Raw genomic sequence first — 17,760 nt, forward strand, 5'->3', positions numbered from 1 at the left:
TAAAACCCAGTGGTACTGGGGGAGCAAAGGTATGAGCAGATGTCACCAGGTACCTAGACATACAATTCTCCCACTATCTAAGACAAGCAGATTAACTCATCCTATAAATTCTTTAAGTAGGTACATGTCTGACTTACTTCACAGGAAAAACATACCCAGCTACAAGGATTTTTGGAATCTCCCCAGCGAAGGCCTCGGCCATCTCTCGGCTGCCCACGTTGGCGATGCAGTGCAGGGCCAGGCCCATGAAGGTGGGGTTCCGACTGGCCAGGTCATTCTTGATGGCATTGTTGATGAGCCGGATGAGCTCACTGTTGGAGTTCACCAGCACAGAGATGAAGAGGTAGCCCTGGGTTCCAGAGACAAGAGGACAGAGAGCTCATGACAATGAGGGACAACCATGCACACACATCCAGCCTTTAATCAGCCTCCCAAGGCCTCCAGTCTGCCCTGTATTCTGCAGGAGGAATCATGTCAGAGGGTTCCTCAAACACTGATGAAAACACCAGTTCTGTTAAAGAAGCAAAGTGTCTGCTTCCAGCTCTGCCAGGAGACAACCGTGTGGGACACACCTAAGAAGCACTTAGCCAGGTGTCCCCGTGGTCCCCACCCCCAGCACTTGTCCCATTCACCTATCCATGGCAGTGTGTCTGAGCAACCTGGACTCACCACTGCCCCAAATGGGGTAGAAAGGACCCTGACTGGAAGGCCCTAAGAAACTACAGTGATCGGATGCCTGGGTGGCTAAGTGGTTGAGCGTCTGCCTTCAGCCCAGGGTGTGATCCTGTGGTCCTGGGATTGAGTCCCACATCGGGCTCCCTGTAAGCCTGCTTCTCCCTCTGCCTATGTCTCTGCCTTTCTCTGTTTCTCTCATGAATAAATTAAAAAAAATCTTAAAAAAAAAAAAAAAAAAAAAAAAAAAACCTACAGCAAGTTCCAGAAACCCTGCTGACTGTGACTTTACCCTCTTTCTATTTTCCTTAGCTTCCCCTCACCACTGGCCAAACTCCCGCCCTGAGTCACCCCCTGTCTACACCCTGGCCTTCCTGGACTCATCTCATCCCTGACCACACAGGTGTAACTCCTACACAGCTTCCTATTGTATGTCTACCCACATCTTCACATCCGTTCCAGTCACTGCTATCCCCTCTTCAGCTCTGCACTCCATGCACATGCCCCTGGCTGGGTGTTACCTGCTCTGTCTGCCTCTGCAGACAAGGTTAACTCCTCCTCCTCCTGTGCCCACTCAGGCCCCAGAGAGCACCAAGGGCCTCCTTCCCTGGGCACTGGCTGCAGCTATAATTCTCTATCCATGGGCTGGAGGATGCCATCTCCCCATCAGAAAAGAGCAGGGGCCACGTCTGCTTCTGGTCACGGTGTCCCCAGCGCACCCAGCATACTGCTCGGGCCATGGCAGACATTCAAATTCTAATGGGTAAATACCAATACTTTACAAAATTCCTCGGGGATATAGAGTATTCCTTTTACTTGTAAGTTAAATTTTTGGACAGAGGAAACACTGCAGAAAACATAAAAGTATCATTCCTCCCAGAGGCCATAGGACTAGAGTTACAAAGCTTGAGAGGGTTTCAGGTACCCAGGCACCAGTACCATCTAGGAAGGCAAGGGCACACCCATCTGTGGCTCCATCTCTTAAACCAGGTGGCTGTGGTGCCCTTGTCAGAAACAGAAAGTCAGGGGGGTCCTGAATGGCTCAGTGGTTGAGCGTCTGCCTTCACCTCAGGTCGTAGTCCCAGGGTCCTGGGATCAAGTCCCACATCGGGCTCCCCACAGGGAACCTGCTTCTCCTTCTGCCTTTGTCTGCCTCTCTCTCTCTGTATCTCTCATGAATAAACAAAATCTTTAAAAAAAGAAAAAAGAAAGAAAGAAACAAACAAACAAACAGAAAATCGTACAAGAAGCCGCCAGGTGAACCAGGCATTGCGGGGAAGGAAACAGGCAGGCCCAAGACACCCATCACATCCAACCTGGGTCTCGTGGGCATCCAGCTGGACCCACAGCAAATTCTCAGGCAGCAGGGAAGGTGTACAAGAAGGACAAGGAAAGAAATAGCCACCTTATCAGAGGAGCCTTATCAGTCCTTCCATGGGCAGGGCTGCATCCTGGAGGAGGGGGAGGCCCCCCCTGAGCCCTCCACCCCCTCACAACACTCACGATCTGCTTCTCCGTGTATCTGTTGGAGCTCAGCAGGTTCACGGCCTCCATGTGCCCAAAGTCAATGTCATGACCCAGGAGGAAGATGAAGAGCAACTTGCAGACGTACTTTTTTTTACTATAGCCATCAAGAGCCTTGTCACCTGGAGAAGAGGTGGGGGAGGTGGGGAGAGCAGAGAAGCCTTCAGACACATGGCACAGCTATGCTGAGTGCAAATGACATTTCTAGACCAGGCGGTACACATCAGAATCCAAAGGTTTGGCCTCCCTTAAAAAATAGAAGCCAGAATCCCTAGAAGCAAGAGTTCTCCCTCCCAGGGCAGCCCAGGCACGCCAGGCCCCAAGGGCCTCCCTCAGACCTACCATAGCCCCGCCAGGGCCCCTGGAGCCAGCCCCAATTTACTAGATGATCCCCTTTTCACTTCAGTTTTAGGACAAATCACCCACCCATGGAAATCACACACAAGAAGACCAGAGGAGTGGCACCTGGGGGACTCGGTTGAGCGTCTCACTGTTGGTTTCAGCTCAGGTCGTGATCTCAGGGGGATGTGATCTCAAGGTCCTGGGATCAAGTCCTATGTCGGGGCTCTGTGCTCAGCATGGAGTCTGCTTGTCCCTCTCCCTTTGCTCCTCCCCCCAGCACCCATGCTCTCTCTTTCTCTAAAATAAATAAAATCTTTAAAAAAAAAAAAAAAAGGACCAGAGAGACCCATGTCTTCATCCTCATCACAGCACAACTGAGCCCCTCACTAGAGATCATAACAAGGTAGGTTCAAGACACATCACTGGAAGAATGTAAAATGCTACATTCTGCCATTTTAGGTATCAGAAGTCTTTGTTTCGCCTGACAAGTATACAGTGTTCCTTAGACTCAACCATTAGCTGCAGAGGTCACAACCAGAGGAGTGGTCATCTCACTGAGCTGGGTCTCCCAATGACACTGTTGCCACATTACGAAGGACCCACATGGGACACGAGTGGGCCGGACGGGACTTGGGAGAGATGGGAAGACAAGGACAGAAATGGTCATCCCTGGGGAAAGGTCAGGAGACCTGTGCTCTGTGGACGAGCAGTGGCTGACCCCAAAGGGTGATTCCCAGGATGACAATCCAGTGTCAGCCAACCAGCTGGTCACCTCGCCTTGACAAGTTCTGAGAAATCTTCCTTTTCACCAAAAAACATAATGACTAAAAATAAAGGGGCCAAAGCCTGGTTCCCCCACCACCACCCTCTACTCACTCACCCACTCCATGCACCTGGGGAGCCCAGCTCTGTCACTTCCTGGCTAGGACACATCCCCATGTGCTGTGGGAGAGCATCTGAAAGTGCAGGGCATGCAGCTCAAGGCAAACTGTAGCAGTCTCCCATCTCCTCCCCACCCAGTCATCCTTCAAGAACCAGCCTGGATTCCATCACCTTCTGAAAGCCTCCTTTGACAACCAAGCCCAAAGTACGACCCTATCTCCTCTCACCTCCTGGAGACTGATCCCTGCTACTGAGAGCACATCTTAAAGGAAAACACAGCAGTGTCAGGCTTAGTCAAACTGAGCTCAATGGAGACAGCCATGGAAGTACCGGCGGGGGGGGGGCGGGCGGGGGGGCTCCTTCCCTAAAGCACCTTGACTGCTTTCTGTTCCTGCAGGACCGGGGACACCGGGTCCTTCCTCCAGCGTTCTCTGATGCTGGGACTTTGAGGCTGAGCCCACAAGAAAGGAAGGGTCAACACTCAGGCAAGAACACTCAGGCATCTCTCAGCCCCGAGGCCGCTGTGACAGACGGGGAATGTTAATACCCAGAATGCAGTTTGCGAGACTCACAAGATACTGCAGAGGGCTGCAGACCAACCTGAGTCCCAGCCCAGAGGGAAGTCAACAGCCACCCCACCAGAAGCCAGAGTACCCAAACAAGCTACATCTCCAGTGAGAAGGTGGCAAAGGGAACCTGCACCCCCAAAGAGCACCAGCAGGGAGATCTGCCTATTTGTGCCATAACTCAGTGCAATCGGTAAAGAAATGACAGCCCCAAGAACATGGGGCCCATGCTCTGCCTCCATACCTCTCCCAGTTGCCCACCCTCGTGCAGCCCCACCTCCTTTTAGGGGCTACTCACCTACTCAAGAGTGACCCATAGGGAAGCTTTCCCTTTCTACTGATCACCCTAACCCTGGGGCCTGCCATGGAGAACTGTGCCGATGGGCAGGCTTCCCCAAGCCTGGCCACCATGGGAAGTACTGTCACTTCCAAGACTCATGCTGGAGTCTGGCTGGAGGGGTTCCTGCAGAGCTTCATAGGGTCTGGGAAGCTCTGGCTACAAGGTTCACAGTGACTCCAGTGCTTTCTCTGGCAAGTTTCAACCCAGTAGCCTTCCTACCAGGAGCCAGCTACAAGGGACCAGGTCACCTCTGGGCTCGAGAGTGACATATAGCACCCTGTGCCTCAAGTGTCACAGGCAAGGAGGGAGATGCCAAGTGCTCCAAGTGAAGGCACCTGCACTTTAGTCTCAGTGAGAGGCGTTGAAAACAAAGAGCTTTGCCCACTCCACAGCCCAGATGCTTCCGTACTTACCAGCTCCATCAGCATTCATGCAGCCCCTCAGGACTCAAACCCAGGCACATAGTATGTCAGAAACCCCTCCGTGTGTGTGAGGAGCTTGGCATCCTGATGGTAGAGGGCCATCCGAGGGACATGTCTGCAGATGGGACCCTGCCGCAGTTTGAGATGAGAACAGGAGGAGCTCTGAGGACTCACAATGACCTCTTGGCCCTACCCTGCCCACAAGCTGTATGCAGCCCTCTCAGTGTGACCTCAGTGTCCACACCAGTATACACATTCTCTCTACAGCCTGCACAAGGAGAGTCACCACTCTCCGTGCTCCCAGGAGCCTGCACCCTGGCCTGGCCAAACCAGCTGACTTCTCTGCTCCCCTGGGAGCTGAGCTAGCCCCTCGCTCCAAGGAGGGGGCCTCCCAACCTGTCCTCCTGGGGTCTCTCTTTCAGCCCAAGGGGCTACACTACCTCCTCAGGCCTTGCAGTCACACTGAACAGAGCTCAGGAATTCCCCACAGTGATCGTTCCTCTAACCCACCATGGTTCCACTCTCCCAACCAGACCGGACTAAGATGGTCCTCAAAATGTTGGTTTCAGGGACGCCTGCCTCCAGCTCAGGTCATGATCCCAGAATCCAGGATTGAGTCCTGCATCGGGCTCCCTGCATGAAGCCTGCTTCTCTCTCTGCCTGTATCTCTGCCTCTCTCTCAGTCTGTGTCTCTCATGAATAAATAAATAAATCTTAAAAAAAAAAAAATGTTGGTTTCATCGTGGGCTAGAACTGTGTTTTTATTTCAATAATTCTGAACTGTGAAATTGTACCTCTCCTGCCTGAAAGGCGATGGCTCATGTCCTCACTTGCTGAGAAGATCAGAGAAGAGAGGAGGCAGGAAAGCAGGCCATCACTGCACCGCATCCTGACTGAAGATCAGGATCCAGTCTGCACCCCTGGGACCTCCATCTTCTCTAGAGCCCCCTCCTCAGTGGGCCAATATGGCAATTAAGCAGGACACCACACAGGGGACTTAGCAGCGCCCGAGACAAAGGGAGAGTGCAACAGAGGTTGATAAGAACCGTTTATCGCTGACTCTTTAGAAGCATGCTGATTTCAAAACATGAACCATGGGAAAAAAAGCTTCTGATCAGAAAAACTAAAACCTGGTATTTCCTTAACAAGATATTAAGCTAAAAGACTGGAAAGTGAGTTAGTGACCACTGCATCCAGGCACACAGACACACAAGCTCCCTCTTTCACCAGTGCTGCAGCTGGAGGGAAAACAGGCAGGCACCCCTGTGTGCCCACCATCTGGGTCACAGTCAGGGCAGTCCTGCAGAACCACAAGGCTGCTCCCCGGCACCTGACCCTCCTGCCACATCCCAGCACCAATTATCTGATAACACCCACTCAGTCACTCATGCTTCTGAAGGCCCATCCCGTCTCTTTCAACAATGACAATGGTGAAAATTTGTCCAAGATAACCACTCTTCAGGGACAGGGGAGATGCAGCCAGCCCAATGTCAGAAAGCTTTACCTACGACCTCAGCCTGACATAAATCTGTTATTTGTGCCTTAAGAATAGGACCCTTTTGCTAAACACAGACCTGGCCTGGGGGCCATCACATAAAGTAGGGAACGGTCTCCTTACCCATTGTGATGTCTGAACATGGCCACCAGGGGCCGACTGATCTTGCCCAGAAAGATGTTCTCACCTGACAAGTAGGATGCCAGCAAGAACTGGCACGGCTACAGGCAGAACCTTCTGTCACTAAGGCAATGCACGGAGTCCCCAGTAACCAGATTCTTCTGGACAGTTTTCAAGCTATGATCTTTGTCCACCCTTTCTCTCACAGAGATTGGTGCTCAACAGGTATTTTCTTATGTTCAAAGAGGTAAAAAGGATATAATACCAAGGATGGACACAGAACTTCCTTGCTTTGCACCGTGATGACATACTTCCCTTGCCCCCCATGCCATTCTGTCCACCTCCTCTGTGAACTGTCTTAGAAATGCTCACACCAGAAAATCCACTCTTCCTCTCCAGATCCCCGGAGACCCGAGGCATTTCCTTCACTCTCTCTGATGCTTATCGATTTTAGTTGCTTTAATAAAAAGGGGGGAGATGCAAATTAAATCCACAACAAGGTACCACCACACCCTGACCACAATAACTAAGCCTTCTGAGACAACCATACCAGATACAGCGAGAATGTGGAAGAACCAAGACTGTTCACACACGGCACACCAGAGCACAACACACATAGCCACTCTGGAGAATGGTGTGGTGGTTCTCACAGCGTGAGACCTACACCTTCCACGTGCCCAGGTAGTGTGTGCCCAGGGAGTGCTCACCACAGCTCTGCCTCTCATAGGCACTGGGCACCAGCTGAATGTCCACCCCTGGGCAAGCCCACATGCTATGCAAGAAGTACATCCTGATGCACTGCAGAGGCAGCGTGAGCACACGGGGGCTGCACTGCGCTCAGGTGAAGACAGCAGCTGTGAGAGACCTCACACCGTACACTTCCTTTCACATGACTTTTCCAGATACAGCAAAGCCATGGTGACAGAAAGTGGGCCTATGGCTGCTGAGGACTAAGGAAGGTGGCTGAGAGCCAAGGGACACGAGAACATTCAAGGTGCGGGAAATGTCGTTTGATTCGTGTTGGTGGCTGCCAAAATACATACGTCTTCCAAAATTCAAAGTGCACACTTAAGATGAGTAAATTTTATTGTGAATAAATATCACATAAAGCCAATTTTTAAAACATTATCATCAAATACATCAAGAAGAAAAGTACAAAAGATGACAGAACACTGGCAAAGCACTGGGCACTGGTGCAGTCGGCCCTGTTGTGAGCCAGTGTGACACACCCCTCCCAGTGAGCTTTCACACTTCCTCCATCAAAAGCTGTGGTTTATTTAAGTCTCTCTACACCTACAATAACCTAAATTCTTCATGGAAATTTCTTTATTCACCTGTGCACCCCTAGAACTTAGTGGACACACCATGGTCATTCAAGTTAGCATATACTGTGGTAAACTCCTGCAGACAGCGATAAGCAATCATCATGTCTGTAAACTCTAACACAGCAGCTGTTTTCCAATGGTTTCAAGACACAGTGTGCTGATTAATGTCATAATAACTACCTCATTCCACCCCAAGACTCAGTGGCTTACATGACAAGCACTGACATCTTGCTAATGAGTCTTGGCAGAGGTGGCCTCCAGCCACAAGCAGAATCTAGGTCTGAGCAGGGTGCCTCTCCTCTTAGCACAGTAGCACCTGAAGCATGTTCTTCTCAAGGAGACGATGGGAAGAGCTCGAAGAGGTGAGTGGAAACGAGCTTAGGTTTGAAGGTGGCGCAGACACCGTCTACATCCCACAGGCCACAGGACCCTCTCTCAATGAAAGAACTCACCCACCAGTAAAGGCATCGGCTCTAGCTCTCTCAATGGCAAGGTTTGGGATTATAGATGCAACTTTCTCGTGTTCCTGGGATTGTCATGTTTTATCACTTTTCATCTGTTTATCGTCAATTTTACTTCAATGTGTATTTGCAACTCCACAATACATTTTTGTGCACAACAATCATGTACATTTCTCTATGTATCTGCCACTCCTTCTCTTTTCTTTTTTTTAACATTTTATTTATTTATTCACACGAGACAGAGACAGAGAGAGAGAGGCAGAGACATAGGCAGAGAGAGAAGCAGGCTCCATGCAGGGAGCCCGATGTGGGACTCGATCCCAGGACTCTATGATCATGCCCTGGGCCGAAGGCAGATGCTCAACCGCTGAGCCACCCAGGCGTCCCCACTCTCTCTCTTTTCTGCCACATTCTGACCTCTCCTCTGGGATTATTTGTTTCTGGCCCGAAGTACAGCCTTTAGAATTTCCTTTTCCTCATGGGAAACTCTCCATTTTTGTCTGAAAAAGTTGCATTTTAGCTTTATTCTTAAAGACACTCTTGCTGGCTACAGTCTCCAGCTGGTTGTTCTCCAGCACATCACCAGTCTGGCACTCTGCTGTGTGCGCAGCCAGCTGTCAGCATGGCACATCCCCCCACCTGGCTACTCTCAGGGCCCTCTGTCTCTGGATTCCCGCATTCCACGGTAACGTGTCTACACGCACGTTTCACTCACTTAAGCTGTGTGCTGAGCCTGCATTTTGGTAAGTTTCATGCATTCTTTTTTTTTTTTTTTAAGATACACAAATTAATTACAATTTTGAAGATATTTAACAATTTATTGAAGTCAGAAAAACAAAGTCTCAATATATAAAATCTAGAAAGGTCAAACTAGGAATTCGATTTCAAAGGATTTAGGAAAAAAAAGAAAAAGGTTAGATGCTACGAAGGAGGTGGCAATTCCTTAATCCCTTACTGGTGTGCATGCTGTCAGGTCCAAGGGCCTCTTCCATTCTTGTCAAGGGGAACACTGACCTTCTCTCCTCCTGTACACATGATCTCATGTGATCTAAAAGCTGTCATATCCTCCCTCCTTTCCTTCTGGGATGCCAGTTACACCTTTCAGAGTCTTCCACAACACCCCTCTGTCTCTCACAGGAGATTTGTCTTTCAAATCTCCTTAGACATTGGGGAGATCTTGCACAAGTCCCAGGGCTAGGGATGCCTCCCAGGGAATCAGAAGTGATGTCTATCCAGTTTAAAAAAAAAAAAAAAAAAGGCAGTCATCTCCCATAGTTTCCCTTTACCAACTGCTTCAAGGGGCAAACCTCGGCCGCAGATATCCAAAGCCGTATACAACGTGACCACAAAGTTTGATTCTAGATTTATTTTCCACCAGCTCCCCATATGAACCTTACATCACACTCATGCTTATATCCTGCTGCCTGAACACACCCCCGTCCTCTTACCTCTGGAATTCCTATCCTCCTCCATTTCAACTACTCCACCTGTTGAAATCCCAAATTGCTTCCAAACCAGGCCAGAGCAAATAAATCACTTTCTGTGTTTCAATCTTTACTATGAAACTAAATCCTCATTACAAAAAAAAAAAAAAAAAAAAAAATGCTCTGTGTTATTTGCCCTCTACCTGTGCTATACCCAGGACAGTTTGGTCTTTACCTATCACTCAGAGTACTAATATCTACACAGTTACGTGTGCTGTTTGAAATCCAGAGTCCTGGGGTGCCTGGGGGGCTCAGTCAATGAAGCATCTGCCATTAGCTCAGGTTATGACCCCCAGAGTCCTGGAATCGAATCCCACATCGGGTTCCATGCTCAGCAGGGAGCCTGCTTCTCTCCCTCCCTCTGCCACTCCCCCTGCTTATATGCTCTCTTTCTGATAAATAAATAAATAAATAAATAAATAAATAAATAAATAAATAAATAAATAAATAAAATAGAAGAGAAGGAAGGAAGGGAGGGAGGGAGGGAGGGAGGGAGGAAGGAAGGAAGGAAGGAAGGAAGGAAGGAAGGAAGGAAGGAAGGAAGGAAGGAAGGAAGGATCCTTCATTCTGGTTACTACAGGTCTCAGTTCTGGAATGTCCATGCTCATGATCCACCACGTCACGTTTCATACCACAAGTCTCCTGCTCAAAATTTCAAGTGTACCTTTTCTTTAAAAATGGTAGACCTGGGGATCCCTGGGTGGCTCAGTGGTATAGTGCCTGCCTTTGGCCCAGGGTGTGATCCTGGAGTCCCGGGATCAAGTCCCGCATCTAGCTCCCTGCAATGGAGCCTGCTTCTCCCTCTGCCTGTGTTTCTGCCCCTGTGTGTGTGTGTGTCTCATGAATAAATAAAATCTTTAAAAAAAAATGGTAGACCTACTTTTTTACTATGATCTGAATTTGGTATCAGAGGTTTAAAATAATTCTGTCTCTGCCATCTCTGCTGATTGTTGCTCATGCTGTCCTGATTGTGCCTGGTCATCTGTAACTGTATGCTTGACGTTGTATGTGAGAAATCAATTCTTCTAGGAATCATGTGCACCTACAATGATAATACCATCCTCCAGAGGGTCATTTCCTTCCTTTAAGCCAGTGTAAAGTCTGAGGGTCTCAGGTTCTGTGGGGCACCCAGGTGTCCAAAGCCCCACTGTACATCTGTCACAGGGCTGAGTCACTTCCAGTCCACTGTTGCCCTAGAGCATTGCCTCTGAAAGTCTCAGTGTAAAGTAGAAGACATCTCTACTTCTGGCAGGCTCTGGGCTTTGATCTTTCTCTTAGATCAGGGTTGCTCAACTTCAGCACTTTGACATCTTAGGCCAGGTCATTCTTGGGCAGGGGCAGGCTATCCCATGCATGGCAGGATGATTAGAAGCCTCCCTAACCTCCACCCACTAGATGGCAGCAGTGCACCCCCTCCCCCTCCCAGTTGTGACAGAACTCTAGATGTGGCCAAATGTCCCCTGGACAGCAAAACCACACTGACAGGTAATCATCCCTCCTGACTCTCAAGGAATCCTCCTTGTTTCTTGTCACTCTATGAGGCTTTCAAGATTTTTTAACATTGTGTCTCTTTCTGTTTTCAGGAGAAGGTGTGGCTGAAGTCTGCACTGTCCAACTTGGCAGTGGTAGCCACATGTGGCTGCTGAGCACCTGAAGCCTAGCTAGTCTGAACTGAGTGTGCCCTAAATGTACAATACATACCAGATTTCAAAGACTTGGCATGAAAAAGATGGAAGATATCTCTGTATGGAAAGAGATAACTTTTTCTATTGACTACATGTTGCAATGATAATATTTTAGACATAAGAGATTAAATAAAATACATTAAAAATCAGTTTTTTTAAAGTTTTTTTGTATTTTTTAGTAATCTCTACACCCAACATGGGTCTCAAACTCACAACCCCAAGATCAAGAGTCACACACTCTTCTGACTGAGCCAGCCAGGCACCCCTAAAATTAAATTCATCTGCTTCTTTCTACTTTTTTTTTCTATTTTTTTTTTTAATGTGGCTCCTAGAAAATTTAGAATTATGTGTGTGTCTGCATTAGTGACTTGCATTCTATTTCTCCTGGATAGCACAGACCTAAATTATGTAATCTGCATAACTGGAAGCACAAGCCCCCGGGGCACATTTCTGAGGACAAAGGGTAGGTTTTCTCTTATCTGTTACTAGTCAGAGCATACACATACTCAATGCCAACTGGTTAAGAGATAAGAAGGAACCTCTTTCCCTATCTAGGACAGCTCAGCATAGGCAGGCATGAAGACAGAAGAAATAACAGAAGTCTTGTTTGCCCAAAAACACTTCTATAGACAGTCTGAAGATTTACTATCCAATGGGCCATGAACTGTTTTTTAATAACAATACGATTTATGCTTATTCAGCAGTCACTTTCTATGAAGCAATTTTTATATATTCCCATACAAAGATATAATTAGTGCAGCAGACATGGATGCTCCCTTAAGGATTGGAACTGCCGAGAGTGTGGTTGGCTGACAGGGTAGCTCTGTCAGGGACTGCCTTCCTTGGCTTCAAGCCACAGCTGAGCAAGGGGGTGATACAAGGGCCCAGCCATTCCCACCAATGCCAGACGTCTCTAATAGGCAATCTTCACCCCAAAGCTCCCTAATGGGCCAGTGCAAATCTGAGCAGACCAGCATTTCCCTGCAGCACCTCCTCTGCCTTCACAACTCCTCTGGCCTCCATGCCCATCTCAAAGTCGGCTTCATAGAAAACCCAGCCCGAGATGATCATCAACATCCCACTTCACAGTTGAGAAAAGACATAGAGAAGGGTAAGGAAGGTGACAAGGTAGTACAGCTAGTAAGCATCACAGCAGGGACATATCTGCAGGGAGTCAGGGCACCCTTCCTCTTAACTACCATTTAACAGTCCCTGTAAGAAGTAATGAAACTTATAAACCCTTCACCAGAGAAGATACACAGATGGCAAACGAGCACACAAAAAGATGTTCTACAGGGGATCCCTGGGTGGCTCAGCAGTTTAGCGCCTGCCTTTGGCCCAGGGCACGATCCTGGAGTCCTAGGATCAAGTCCCATGTTGGGCTCCTGGCATGGAGCCTGCTTCTCCCTCTGCCTGTGTCTGTGTCTCTGCCTCTCTCTCTCTCTCTCTCTCTCTCTCATGAATGAATGAATGAATAAATAAATAAATAAATAAATAAATAAATAAATCTTTTTAAAAAGATGCTCTACATATCATGTCATCAGGGAAATGCAGATTAAAACAACAATAAGTGGGACACCTGGGTGGCTCAGCAGTTGGGCATCTGCCTTCAGCTCAGGGCATGATCCCCGTGTCCCGGGATCGAGTCCCACATCAGGCTCCCTGCATGGAGACTGCTTTCCCTCTGCCTATTGTCTCTGCCTCTCTCTCTCTATCTCTCATGAATAAATAAAATCTTTAATAAATAAATAAACAAATAAATAAATAAAACAGTAAGAGTCCTCTCCTCTCAGATAGATAAAATCTTTTTTTTTTTTTTTTTTTTTTTTAGATAAAATCTTTAAAATAGTGAGATCCCTCTGTGCACCTGCTGAAAGGGTCCAAATCCAGAACACTGGCAAGGACAAGGAACAACACAAATGCTCATTTCTGTGGCTGGTGGGGACGCAGAGTGGGCCAGCCACTCTGGGACATGGTCTGGCGGCCTCTTATAAAATGACACATACCATTACCTCCCAATCCAGTGGTCATGCTCCCTGGTATTTACCAAAGGAGCTGAAAGCTTATGTCCACACAGAACCTGCCCCTGGGATGTTCATGGCAGCTTTATTTAGTTCTAGCAATGACATTCTTAACTGACCAAACTTGAAAGTAACTGAGATATCCTTCAGTAGGTGGACAGATGATACACTGTGGCCCATCCAGACACTGGACTGTTAGCCTGTGATCAAGAGAAATGAGCTGTGAAGTCATGGAAAGACGTGGAAAAACCTTCAAGGCCTGAGTGGAGGATGGCTGTCTGAAAAGACCGTGCACTGTGCGATTCCAACTCTGTGACATTCTGGAAAAGGCAAAACTATGGAGACAGTAAAAAGATGACTGGTTGCCAGAGGTGGGGTAGAAGGAACAGCTAAACAGGCAGACCACAAACGATTTTTTGGGCAGTGATACTACTCTGCATGATACTATGACAGTGGATACATATCATCACACATTTGTCCAAAACCACAGAATGCACACCACCAAGAGTGACTCCTAACATCAACTGGACTTTGGGTGATAGAGGTGTCCATGTAGGTTCATCGACTGCAGCAAATGTACCACCCTGGTGAGGATATCAACAATGGGGGGCTGTGCATGTGTGGAGTCAGAGGTATACAGGAAGTCTCTGTACCTTCTTCTCAATTTTGGTGGAACCTAAAACTGCTCTAAAAAAAATCTTGATAAAAAAAATTTAAGCAATGAAAGTTATAGACTCCCCCACCCCATATATCTACATACATATTCACGTACATTTGTGTATACGAAAAAGCAAACCGTGAATTTTCACATACAATTTCAGAAGTTTCACAGACCTCCTAAAAGTTCCTTAGGCCCAGCTAAAAACATGAAAACATAATACATAAACATAATTCCCTAGGGCTCAACAGGGAAATACTCAAATTCCACTAGTTTTTGCATCACTTGGTAACAAGATATCCATTCTCAAGTCCTAAAAAACCATCCATTCCTAAGAATTCTGCCTTCCACCCATCCCTGCAGCTCCTGGGTTCAGTCCTAGCTCTCTATTCCATTCATTGATTCCGGGCAACCTCAGCCTCTCTCATGGCTATCTGCTCAGAGGCTTGAACCAGATCTCAAACCTGGAAAAATTAAAAGCCTAAAATGGAGTCTTCACGGATTAACCAGCCTTTCACAGATATATCCTCAAGAATGAAAACCCACACTTAAGTTTTTCACAACAGGGATGCTCAGGAAACTAAGCTCCCTACAAACTGACCTCCAGACAGGCAGCCTACCTGAGTGGAGTGGGTCATGTGATACATTCTGCATTCACAAAGCCAAACATGCTTCAATATGGGAAGTGCTTAATCACTTTATAATACTTGAAACAAATAACAAGTGACTTCAGGCAGAGTGTTTCTTTGAGATTCATACTTTTAGCCAGCTCAGGGGAAAGGCTGGGTCCTGGGAGGGAGCACTCAACCGGATCAATTCTACACGAGCTGTCAAACTCAAGAGCAACCATTGATTTGACTTCAAGTAGGGGATCCTGGGGGGCACAGTCGGTTGAGCATCTGACTCTTGATTTTGGCTCAGGTCATGATCTCCGGATCATGGGATCCAGCCCCTCCTCTGGTCCTGCACTCAGCGGGGACTCTGAGATTCTCTCTCCCTCTCACGCTCATTCACTCACTCATGCTCACTCTCTCTCTCTCACACAAATAAATAAATAAAACCTTTAAACACATTTTAACTCTAACAGCGCCAAGAGAGTAATGGTGCTAACTTAGAACTTCGGTTTGAATGGGAAGAATTAATATGGCATTAGGAAACTAGTCCCTGCTGTATAAAATTTACAAAAGCCCATTTCACGAAAAAGACTGAATGCACTTACCTTTAAATTTTGATCTAATGTTTGCCAGTTCTTTGTTTATTCTCTTTATTTCTGCTTCTTTACTTTTACCTAAAAAAACAAGAACACAAATGCATTCTTAACTGATTTCTGAGCAAATGTCTGTCCCCTGATAAGACCAATACATCAGAATTAAAGGCAGAATCACTGCTTTTAGGAGTCAAGGAAAGAAGTGATCAGCCAACAGCCAAAACCAGTAGGGAGGTGGCTGGGACAGAAGCCGGAGGCCCTGACACAGGCCCTCCCCAAGTCAAAACAGGGCAAGTCCATAAGCACCACACAGGAAAGCAGCCACTCTAAAAAGGGAGGGGATCTACAACGCCATTTTTAAATTTTATTTATTTATTTATTTTATTCATGACAGAGAGAGAGACAGAGAAAGAGAGAGAGAGAGAGGCAGAGACACAGGCAGAGGGAGAAACAGGCTCCATGCCAAGAGCCCGATGCAGAACTCGATGCCGGGACTCCAGGATCATGCCCTGGGCCAAAGGCAGGCGCCAAACCGCTGAGCCACCCAGGGATCCCCTACAATGCCATTTTTAATCCTACCTTTTGCCACAGCTCTGGAACTGAAAGCACAAATAATTCCTGCTAACCATTTTCCACAATAAATCATTATCAGCTAATAGTTTACTCCTAAAATTGACTATTACGGCCATGGAGAATTTTTTAAAGTATAAAGTTTTAACTATTATAGGCTGCCAATTTTCATTCTTTATGAAGTTCAACGACCTACAAAACATGATAAATCCACTCTTAACATATGCAATGAAGTTGAAGTTTTCTCCATAATATGTAAAAGAGATAGAAGGTATAGCATATACTTGACAAACATTCCCACATCCTAGATCTATTGCTAAATTGGACTTAATCCAACAAATATTTGTGTGCATGGAGCATGTGAGATGTGGAATGAAGATCAGACCATAGACAGTCTTACTCCACTTGACCAAGTGTGGAGACCAAGGCCTAGAGTGTGTGGAAGACTTTCTAAGGGCCACATAACGGACAAGTACTGTAGAAATATAAGAAATGATTCATCACACAGGACATGGAGAATTGTACATGAAAACACATCTCCGTAAATTCCCATCACTTTGTGAAAGCAGGTACAAAGTTTATTTTGAAAGACCCTCTCTAGGCGAGTCCTTGCATCAGTGACTCTATCTGCAGTGAGAGGAAAGGCCTCTGTGGCATCCATCCCACCAAAACACTGCCAGCCCCAGGTGTTCACAGATGCCCAGACAGGGAGCTCACCTGTGTCCTCCTCCAGAAACACTGTCCGAATGCTCAGGCCTACTATGCCTCCCCTTGCAGAACTTATGTCCCCTCCTCCAGCAAAGCAACCTCTTTCTCTCCAGGACACTCCCAGAACATCATTTATCTTTTACTACTAACTTGTTTAAAAAAATAGGGCCCCAGAAAGCTCCTGACGGAGCAGCTGGTCAGGACAGGCCCAAGAGCAGATTCATTCACCAGGTACCATTGGAGGTGCCAAGACATAGGCTAAAACAACACTTCCTGCCCTTGGGGATCCCATGTTCCAGGCAGGGGTGGGTGTTCCCTCAATGGAACAAGCACAGCACAGTTGCTCCAGGGAACAAGGGGTGCAGGCAGGGGGAAGCAGCCAAGCACCTCTCACCAGACATGATGTCATGCAAGCCAGAGTCAGTCATGACAGTGAAGATAAGGAGCAGCCAATGGCTCCCCGAAGGGTCAGGGGAGGGGGAAGGGACACCAGGTAGAACAGTGGGCTTTAATGGCACAGGGTGGCAGGTCGAGAGCAAATGGTTTCTTAAATCATTCTTAAAAAGTGTTATTTTTGCTGAAATTGCCTTTTTTGGACCTCGCTAAAATGGCCATAAAAATGATGTCTCGGTAGCCTTCTGATTCACATGACAAAGACCACAAGCAGCTTCACACAGCCTGGACTAAATGTAGAAGACAAGCACTGTGGCCATGTGCACATCTGTGTATGTGTGCGCTCCTGTGCATTTGTGTACATGTGCCTGTGTGTGCATGCATCCATCTGTGTGTCTGCGTGTGTGCCCCTGTGTCTGTGTGCCTCTGTGTGCATGCACCAGTGTGTGTGTGTGCCCATGTGTTTGTGCACCCATGTGTCTGTGTTTATGTGTTTGCCTGTGTGTGCACACCTGTGTGTCTATGTGTATGTGTGCCTGCATGTGTGCACATCCATATGTGTATACATATCCATGTGTATGTGTGCCTGTGTGCACACACCCATGCATATCTACGTGTGTGTGCTGGTGTATATGCCCAGGTATGTACATGTATGCGTGCCTGTGTGTGCACCCGTGTATATGTGTACGTGTGCCTGTGTGTACATGCACCTGTGTGTCTGTGTGTGCCCATGTGTTGGTATATGTGCCTCTGTGTGTGTACACCCGTGTGAGTGCATGCTGCGTGTTGTGCACACGCCTGTGTGTCTATGTATGTGCCTGTGTGCGCTGTGTCTGTGTATGTATGCCTATGTGTGTGTGCACCTGTGTCTACATGTGGGGGTAC

General features: G+C 47.5%; 1 protein-coding gene and 1 non-coding gene across 5 annotated transcripts in view; both read right to left on the bottom strand.

The window, feature by feature from the left end:
- AP2A2 (adaptor related protein complex 2 subunit alpha 2) overlaps positions 1–17,760 on the bottom strand; it is a 97,546-nt gene that overhangs the window by 33,741 nt on the left and 46,045 nt on the right. For all 4 annotated transcript variants that reach the window (XM_077862936.1, XM_077862935.1, XM_077862934.1 and 1 more), the window contains 3 exons: positions 15,217–15,285; positions 2,176–2,318; positions 156–349 (listed from right to left, as the gene is read on the bottom strand). In XM_077862936.1, coding sequence (XP_077719062.1) covers positions 156–349; positions 2,176–2,318; positions 15,217–15,285 — 406 coding nt within the window. The remainder of the gene's footprint in view (positions 1–155; positions 350–2,175; positions 2,319–15,216; positions 15,286–17,760) is intronic.
- On the bottom strand, positions 9,052–9,182 carry LOC144293520 (U6atac minor spliceosomal RNA). Its single transcript, XR_013360740.1, has one exon. It is a non-coding gene; the product is annotated as a U6atac minor spliceosomal RNA (small nuclear RNA).

Source organism: Canis aureus, chromosome 21, assembly GCF_053574225.1.
Source record: "Canis aureus isolate CA01 chromosome 21, VMU_Caureus_v.1.0, whole genome shotgun sequence".
NCBI classification, from domain to species: Eukaryota; Metazoa; Chordata; class Mammalia; order Carnivora; family Canidae; genus Canis; species Canis aureus.